At 38.6% G+C, this 9,735-nt stretch overlaps 1 protein-coding gene across 1 annotated transcript; it reads right to left on the reverse strand.

Annotated features, from left to right (window-relative positions):
- Nucleotides 1-504: 504 nt before the first annotated feature.
- LOC117302339 (solute carrier family 25 member 36-A-like) lies at nucleotides 505-8,466 on the reverse strand. Its single transcript, XM_033786246.1, has 7 exons — nucleotides 8,276-8,466; nucleotides 6,714-6,908; nucleotides 4,804-4,881; nucleotides 3,948-4,048; nucleotides 3,323-3,389; nucleotides 2,776-3,044; nucleotides 505-2,060 (listed from the first exon to the last, which is right to left on the reverse strand). The coding sequence occupies exons 1-7, from the start codon at nucleotides 8,368-8,370 to the stop codon at nucleotides 1,864-1,866; spliced, it is 1,002 nt and encodes a 333-aa protein (XP_033642137.1). The 5' UTR covers nucleotides 8,371-8,466; the 3' UTR covers nucleotides 505-1,863.
- Nucleotides 8,467-9,735: the final 1,269 nt, after the last annotated feature.

A 9,735-nucleotide genomic window follows, 5' to 3' on the forward strand; every position in this document is an offset into this window, starting at 1 on the left:
ATTTCAAATGAAATAGGGAAGCCTTTTAACAGTGAACTAGCCTGGTTTTTACCTGGATTTTGGCCAGCAGACCACAGTAAAGGGAGAATGCTGCCGGATGTTTGCGCACATATTTTAGTGGCTGCAGATCACATTGGTTTGAAGTTGCAATGGATTAATGACTTATTTTGCATACTAATCAGTTAACCCTAGCAAGTGAGGCTTCACCTTAATTGTCTACTCAGCACACATGAAAATAGACTGTTAGTACTAACTCGTCTACCAGTCTCAGAATATTTTGGATTGTTTTTTTTTCTTGATTCACCATTTCTCAAATTGGCAAATTGTTCATTTTCCAACGTGTCTGCTAAAGACTTCATGGTTGTCCATGTATAGACCTTTATCACGGTGCAGCCATCTTGAATTTCTCTCATTGATATCAATGTTACCAAACCGAGGCTAGAAGAACAATATAGTCTGGTTCCTTATTGCAAGGTGATTATTAGCATCCATTATTGTTATTCGATACGAGGAACATTACCAAGATGGAGGTAGCATGATAAAGGTCTATACTTAAATCAGGACTTGAATAGAAAATAAGGACTCAAGTGAATACAATTTTGTCAACAAAACTGGGGTGGACTTTTTCAGAGTTTTAAATAAGCAAAGCTTTTTGGTGTAAAAGTACTGCATAACAGGCATTTTTTAAGCACATTAACAAATCAATTCATTTTCAGCCATACCACAATAATCAGAGTCAAACAGTTTGGGTGTTGTATTTACCATGATGTGTTGGATTTTGTCACTGCGATGATCGACCCAGAAGATCGGGGTTTAATATGTGTCTAGCAATCAGGGAGATATTTTGCACAACAATAAGGGAGATCGATTTTCATTCAAAACTAATTGGGAAAAGGTTTCCATACTCGAGGGGGGTTTCAAATTTGTTTGGAACATATTGGCGTTTTTCACTAAGGTTTCTGCAGAATCAGGGCGAGTTGGCAGTACTGAGTTATTAAACACACCACTGAATCCATCAAAATCAGACAAATGCATTTTGGAAGAATTTGTTTCCGAAAAAGATTTAGTGTCCCAAACGACTGCACCACACCATAAATATTATCACATAGCAGGAATGGGCAAACCTTTTAATCGATGCGACATTTAGAATTTTTTGCACCATCAATATGGCAAGAATCATCGCAAAGGTGTATCTGTTTAAAAAAGAAGAAGATGATCGCTAAAATTTTGTGATCAAATTTTAACAGTGCATCTTTTGAGGGTGCTTATCAATTTCATCGCAGCGACCGCATATCAGCAACCCATCAAGAACACAACATAAAACCACGACCTGATTCTGATAATCCCTTTTCCCATCCTCCATGGAGGTAGATTTGAAAGACCACTTTCGATGATTTCCCATCAGGTCCCGAAGTCGCCATGCTGAACTGAATACAAATGTTAACTCGCACAATTTGAAGACGGAAGTATCTTGATCATGTATAGTTGGGAGGGCAACGTCCTCCAGCTGACTTGTGTCGACTTACTGCATTTTTGTATTCATGGGGCTCTTGCTGTTGATTACGCCCAGGTAATGTTGCGCCTTGCAGCTCCAGTCTGTGCAGCTCCCCGTCGCCCAGATCACACAAATGATAACTCGCACGAGTGATCACAGGGGAAAATCTTCCAGCCGACTTAAGTTGTTATCTGTCTTTGCATTTGTCTCGCAGTGGGGGTGCCCTGCTGTTTCACGGCACCCGGGCAAAACTGCCTCGCTGCTCCCTGCATCGCCTTGATCATTCTCTGCATCAAAACAAGAGGTTTGTGGCAAGAGGTGTCATGGAGTCTCAACGTCTGCATCGTTCTGTTTAAAAAGTTCCCATCCTACACCCGATTAAACAGGTACACGATGAACTCGTACGTACACATCATTATTGCAGTGTTTGGGATTTGCCTGACGAGGTGCGTTGTAAGGCCACCGTAGATCCCCCTATAGCCCTCCTCCCGAGCGACAGTTAGTAATGTTTGTACAAAGGAGCGATATTTGTTTCCTTCTTCCCGCAATCTTGTCCTTGCAACCTCTGTGAGAAGATAAAAAAAGAAAACAGAAATTTATAACTAAGGGCCGTCCAAAGTTGCAAACAAAAATTCACGGTCATATGATAACAGAGCTGCCACCATTAGCATCCGACGATTCGGGACGATTTTGTACAACATTCAGGGAGATATTTAGAAATACATTCAACACAATCGGGACATAGTTTCCATAATCTGGAGATTGTCAAATTCGTTCAGCAGAACATGGAAAGGTCGGTTGCTTTTTAGGGGAACTTTCTGCAGAGAGTCAAGGCGAGTTGGCAGTACTGCGTCGAGTGGAAAAAGAAAGGGGTGGGGGCAGAGACTGTGTTGGACTTTAAAAGGTGCACAAATAGATTGACATTTCTGAGTGGTCTAGTTTACCGGGCCAAAGCTGTGGTGTTGTCAGCAGTAGAGTGTGGCTTTGAATCCTGGTCATGACATGTGTGCCCCCGAGAAAGGCACTAAATCATCATTTTTTTGTAAAAAGTTGGGTAGGTATTGCATTCTGCTCTACCAGCCAGGGTCCTAGTGGATGATACCCATGCCTACATCCTTACTATGAAGAGAATAACCCCTGTTTCAGCAACAGGAGAAGGTGGCAACATGCCCCTGGTGGCTGTTGATGTTTGGTCAAGATCCCAAATCAGTTAAGTATAGCCCTAACCTCGAAGTGGCCGTCTCTCAATGAACAATTTAAAAGAAAGAAAACAAACTTACCGTGTGGATATGCTACAGTGGCTGCTATCGTCTTGGACATGGCAGCCGCCCCCATGAATTTAACAAAGTCCAGCTTCTTTCTCTCATCAGGCAGACCGCTTTCCCTCTCCGTCAGCAACGACTTTATGTGCTCGTAGATGACAAAGTGTATGGCCGTCTCCGAGATGCCCATGTAGGATGCCGAGATGCCCCGGTAGAAACCTCTGATACCTTCTCTACTGTGTACATACTGAGCGCAGCGGAACATGTTCGCATGCCTCTTGCCGTTTCTGCATGCCAAACAAATCAATCAATCAATCAATCAATCAATCAATAAATAAATCAATCTACCAGCTGAAGGGAAATTATACCTTTGCTTTTTGAAACCATTAGATTGTTTCAATCCTGTTGAAGTATAATACAACAGAACTAATCTCATTTCAAAAGCAGGTCGCGTTTTTGAGATATCCCCGAAAAAATCCAGAGCAAGTAATGTTCATGCAGGAAGAGTAATTCCGAATAGGAATAAACAATCTGAGAAGCATTATGACAGAACATGTTTACTTACACTTGTTCCAATTGTAGTCTCGTTTTGACCAGCCATATTGGATTTGTTAGCGTGCACGCTGTAAAACCTAAGAATGAACAACAAAAGGAAATATTTTAAAACTGTTTATTTGTAAACAATGAAGAGTAGTTTATTATTATATGAAATCAAATTCGATTTTGAATAAATATTGGTCACAACATAGTTCACAATACATTAGTTACATGATACCTATTACTTGGAAACATTTACTTTCGAATATCACAATAAAATTAAAATGAATTACATTGCGAAAGTGTTTTTTATTTCAAAAATTCTAATAGATGATGATAATTCTCAATGTGCAATTACACAGAGAGCTCTGTAAGCAGCTAAGCAAAAAAATGCTGCCTAGCAAATTGTGCGGAGCACCAGTTGCAACAAATGTTATAACATTAAGAAATGCTGGCTGGTAGCCAGCATCTGTTAAGATTTGCTAGTGCTTAGGAAGTTGTTATGCTTACAGCCTTTCTGAAAGTAGGCCAAGATGTGAGAAATGGTGTTTGGATGGTAACTTTACTCTGGTGAGTAAAATTTGATGTAGATTAAGAACAGCCTTGAAACTGTGCCGTGGTGTCAAGATGACGCAGAGGAAACATTACTTTACCTGCAAATCCTGCAGACAGCAGGTGCACAAGTGAAGACTCTGGTGTTAATCTGTCGTTCAGGAAGCCCTTTGTTTCTGCGTAAGCACCGAAGTAGATCGCTCTGAAAACAACCAAGAAGGAACAAACACAAAGTTATCGATGGGGAAATGAAACAACTTGGACCTAGCTCTTCAAGGAGACAACACATTGTATTTTCCTCATACATGTGCTCTACAAAGGGAAAAATTGCCTTGCCCCCTGAAAAAAAAACCCATACTTAAACATGATTCATTTACAAAAGCATTGTTTCTCGCTCAAAATCGCACATTTGTACACAGAAAACAAGTTTGTGAGAGAAACTTGTTTGTTTAAATATGTTGTTTATTAGAACAGTGGTGATAATAAGTGATCATGTATCAAGCCAGATGATAACTGACAGTAACATTTTCTGCCGGCCATTTCTATTGCTTTCTGTTTCTCGCAGAAATCATTGATAACAATTTGTAAAAACACAACTCTACGTTGCAACATCAGCTACCAAGATGTTGAAACGAAGCTGTTTGGCAATTGGCATTTTAATCGTGTGGTTTTTATATTCACACAATGGTCAGCTGATAAAACTCCACAGGAAGTCCCCTTCCAGGCCAGGAACTTTGGATTTCTATTGTTTCATTGTTTGAAGGGGGTATTGTTTCGTTGATTGAAGAAGATATTATGTCAAACAAATAGGGACTAAAACCCAAAATGTTTTCAAGATGATAATTGTGTTAAACATGGGAACCTGAGGGGAGCTACCCCTTGCCCCCATATTGGACATGGTATATGAGCAATTTACACCAGTAGTTTAGTCTGGTTCCTTTCTTATAGATAGCTTACCTTGAGGGTGCTACACCAATGAGGTTAGGTCCAAGACCCCTGAAGAGAGCAGCAACACCTTCCTTTTCAACGACGTACCTGAGAAGGTGGAAACAAAAATGGTAAATTGTGAGAACGAATAACCCCAAGCTGCTGTGTGACAATTAAAAAGTATGCGGATTTAATTCACTTTTTACGGAACACCATGACTGCTACAATAATATCACTTTCAGTCTGCAGTATACATCACTTTTCTATTCGGACACTAAGTTAGTCAATAGCACTCCACACTTAAATAATCACTTTTGCTACTAAAAACCTACAAAAAAAAACCCCACGTTTGACAAACATTCTACCAGTTGCGCGATCAATGGCACACACATCATTGATATGCAGCATAACTTCACTAGCAGTAAGACAGTACTCACGGAAAAACTTGACATGTGTTCACACATTCTGTACTGTATGTCAGTAAATTTGTCATGTTTGTCTTAGATCTGGGTATTTAGCTTCTATTTTCAGCAATAGTTCTGCATGCTTTTACAACTTGTATTTATTTTCTGTCGGAACTCAGACCTGCTATCTGAGACATTGAACAAAAATACAGAAAAAGTGGATCGAGTACAGAACTCACTTTTTAATTTTTTAACTGTGGTTTAGTTGATTTGTATACAATTAAAAAAATGTGTAGCGTATGGACAATCATTGTAGGCTAGTTCAAAGTATATTGCACTATGCATAGAAACTCAATCAATCAAATTGATACACACATGCGAGTTCTTTGATTCGGTCGAGTGGTTGGGTCAGTTATTGAACGACACACTTCATTGCTGAGGTAATTCAAACGGAATTTCCAGCTTTCTTCCCCCATGGGTGTTTGTAATGATGCAACTGTGTCCGACACAATTCATATAGTAACCATATTCTCGGGAAATAACCCATCCCATGCCACATCTTTTTTCAGTCTAAAAGTCGTTTTTATGGAAAAGGTCTACCATGGTCTGATACTTCACGGAGGCAACAAAGGCGATTGCCTCCGTGCCCCCATTGTCATTGCCTTGGTGCCCTTGACACAATATGGTGTCCAAATTCTCAGGGAAAAAAACATCCCATGCCTCATCTTTTTTCAGTCTAAATGTTGTTTTTATGGAAAAGGTCTACCATGGCCTGATACTTCACGCAGGCAACAAAGGCGATTGCCTTGGTGCCCTTGAAATGCTCCAGAAGAAATTTACAAATTTTCTCATAGAGTGCCCTTTACAAAGGAGAAAATACATTGGTGCCCTTGCCCTTCCTGAAACGAAGCACACATGCGTGATCTACTGATGTGGCTTTCATCACAGTTGTCAAAGTCCAATCAAACCAACACTGACAGTGATAACTCGACCACATAGCGCATTTTTTAACAACAGTCCCTTCTCCTTTGCACTAGCAGCATGGCACATTCTAAGTATCATGTTCTCCACATTCCAATTCGTGATCATTGGATTATCTCCCAGGAGTTAAAATAAAAAGGGCATGGTGCATCTCAACAAGAATTTGCATTCAATGGACTAAGGATAAAGAGAACCAGTTCAATAACTATTTGAAATGTTTTATGCACGAGTATTGATGATCCATGAAACTAACATTTGTAAACAATTAAAAACGCTCTCTCGTAACAGTGGTCTGTTGGCCAAGTGCCAGTTTAAAACACATGAGGACCAGTCAGAATTCTCTCCAAGTTAACCAGACTAAAGTCACCAGTTAAAAAACCATGTCACATGTACTATCTGTAACTGGTATCCTGCTTATTTTTTTGCTTAAGCATCTCTATATTAATTTGAGCACAGGTTTGACCTAGTCGACCTGACTAGGTGGACAGAGGTTCTCAAGTGGACTTTGGCTAGCAAAACCACTGTTGAAATGAACAACACCTGATTTCAACTTACCTAAGACATTTGACAACGCCAAGCGACTGTCTTGAGATACTGCCAACTTGAGCAACGCCCCCATTTGCTGTTGACAGACTGGCTTGCGAAACTGTTGGTATATACTCTGTTCGTAGACATGTGTTGGACGACTGTAGCCTAGTTTTTATAACCTCCAGTGGACACGTTAAAATTGCACCTACTGTACCGCCAGCTCTATAGATACAATTGGGAAACATAATGGTAATTCATGTCAAACTATAAGTAAAAACAAATCAACAATTTGCAAATGTTCCAATATATTTAAAAAGTTTAGTTTCCACCTGGTAAAGCTTTTGTACAAACAAGGCTTAACACTATCTTTAATCAATTAAAGCATCAGACGTTGGAATTTGAGACCTTGTTCAAACTGACAAACATTGGCTGATTAAATACAGGTCAGGCGCTCGAGCCTTCAACAATGCATGTCAAGTTTGCACCGGTTCACGGTGGTTCACACCGAATCTTTGCATTTCAAATGACATTTTATTATATAGCACAATGGCTACACAAAATTTGCGTTCAATGATTATGAAGGGTCAAGAATCTTTGATTGTAGAATGTCACGTTGATCAGTTTGGGTACAGAAAATGCTTATATTCATAATTTTTCACCACGTGAAATTTATGTCAACACATTTTTTTATCATCAAATGAACTAATTTTGCACAATAACAAAGGTGTCAGTTTTCCTCAGCCCACAAAATCGATTTCCACACATAGCCAGTCAGGGCGTAGTAAATATATTTGGTCATAGTTACAAATTACAGAAAAGACAATGCATAATAATATTTTATGTGACAACCACTTTTCACCAAGGGCCTTTTACGACTATAAGGTACAGGTGTAAGATATTATTGTTTGGGTCTAAAATAACAAATATAAACAAAAACAAAACAGTTGGATACATTCATTATTGCTGAACTTGGTGGTATATTAATAAGATCCAGACGTCATCATGAGGCCTCCATCTTTTATAAACATGGTTATTGCAATCGGTGGAATCAATTAAAAATTGCACAAGTTTTAATTGGAAAACTAAATAAAATAGTTTAAACATTACGCCAAGCAAGTGGTGCATCATATTTAATTTTACCATTATTATAATCAAATACTTCCAATACTTGAGAAAGATTAGGCCTACTTTTCTTGGACCCACCCTTATGGTCAGATGACCATCATGTCAGCAGAATGCCAATTTACCTGACCTGGATTATAAACAACACAACATCGCTGACCCATCCACAAAATTGAGGGTCGAAAACCAAACAACAATCTAGTGCTAAAAAATGTGATAAGTCTTCTTTTTTTAATACAGAATGAGCCAGATTCGATGTCGTTATATACAGCCAGCTTAGGAGGGGCTCTTCAGCATTTACATTGTGACATACTGCTGTTACCGGGGCTCAATCGAAGTGGAACGGAAAATGTGGATAACGTTTTTACGATGTAATTTGTTGAGTCGGCTGGATCGAGGCAAAAGTTTGTTAGTGAAAGGGGCTTGTTACCTAACTTAAACTTCCACGTAAAAGCTACAGTACTCACCCTCCTGCGATAACATGGGTCATATGCGCCGAAACCATTTGATTATGCATCTTGGTGTATTCAGCTTTTTCAGCATTTGATCCTGAAACTGCCATACAAAGTATCCATTCCTTTTTCACAAGATTTGGGATAACCAAAGCACACCTTCAGTCTGCGTGGAACAAGTTTTCTGTGTACAAAATGTACACGTTTTTCTCACTGCCATTCGATCACAGGTAATTTCCTATCAAACGTTCCCCACAAGTTGTCACGCGGCCGCGACATGATGAAAACATTGCATTCGACTTGCCGATTGGTCACATTTTCCACAGTAGAGGTCACGGACCGAGCTGCACGTGAGGCAACTGAGCTGATTGGCTGCTATTTTAAGATGTAATTGGTATAGCATGACGAATGACGACCCCGAAGAAATTTACATAGAGGTTACACAAAAATGGCCTTGGTTTTACGAATATGGAGCGCGGAATGTGAACTAAATTCAAAACCAATGACGTGGTTTATTATTGTAATGTACTGTGTGTTCTTGAGAAATATTTAGGCGGAAAATCGTGGTCATTTTAGTGGTTAGACTGCCAGGACTTTCACAACAATTTTGTGTGCTCAAATTCTGCCTTTGCTAACCGCTGAGTTCTCAACATTCTAGTTTATTGATTTGTACAAATCATAATTGTAATACCTATGCCTGTTTATTGATATTGTTTGTATATTTGATGCATGTTTTCGTCCAGTTTTGTGCATAATTTATATTTTCTTAAAGATGCTTTTGTGTGTGTGTGTGTGCATAGATTTTATCCATTTATTGTTTATTTAAATTTTCTTAACTTTTTAAATTCGAATGGTGAAAAGTTTTTATTTTATTTTATTCAAACAAAACAAAAATAAACCATATTGTAATAGATGTTATGAATTACTATATGAGTTTTGTTGTTGCCAGCTTGGCATCCCTTTTGTGAGCATTGCCGAGTTCACTTTTCAAGATCGTTTTAATGAATCAGCCAATCTCATGCATGTCAATTCTATGTTCAACCCAAAACATTTCAAAATTTATCCAGTCGCATTTCCTTGTGGTTTTATACTTGATTTTGATACTGGTATTGTCCTTGAGGCCATTAATTATTCTTGTTTTTATTATAATTTTTTTGTTTTTTGTTATAACAAGTTGTTTCAAAGTAAACAAAAGAGAATATATATATATAGGCCTACCTTAGATTGAAGAAACTGGTTTGGTAGTTAAGAGATCCAACAAAAGCTTTAGTATTAAAAGAAAACAGTAATTTGAAGAAACTATTCCAAGCCTGTTGTGGACCTTTACATGTATTGGAAACAATAATAATTCAACCACCTATATAGTGTTTTTACCCTAAGTTATCAAGCTTTACACTACAATACATCATTACATAACAGAAGAAAGAAAATAAGAAAATGGTGGCCATTGGGACAAATTTTCATCGTAATGTCAT

This window comes from Asterias rubens, chromosome 18, assembly GCF_902459465.1.
Source record: "Asterias rubens chromosome 18, eAstRub1.3, whole genome shotgun sequence".
NCBI classification, from domain to species: Eukaryota; Metazoa; Echinodermata; class Asteroidea; order Forcipulatida; family Asteriidae; genus Asterias; species Asterias rubens.

Coding starts and splice junctions, on each gene's coding strand:
- LOC117302339 (XM_033786246.1), bottom strand. CDS start 8,370: ATGGCAGTTTCAGGATCAAATGCTGAAAAAGCTGAATACACCAAGATG. Junction 4,049..4,803: donor ATTGGTGTAGCACCCTCAAG/GTAAGCTATCTA, acceptor GGTTGTTTTCAG/AGCGATCTACTTCGGTGCTT. Junction 3,390..3,947: donor GCTGTCTGCAGGATTTGCAG/GTAAAGTAATGT, acceptor GTTCATTCTTAG/GTTTTACAGCGTGCACGCTA.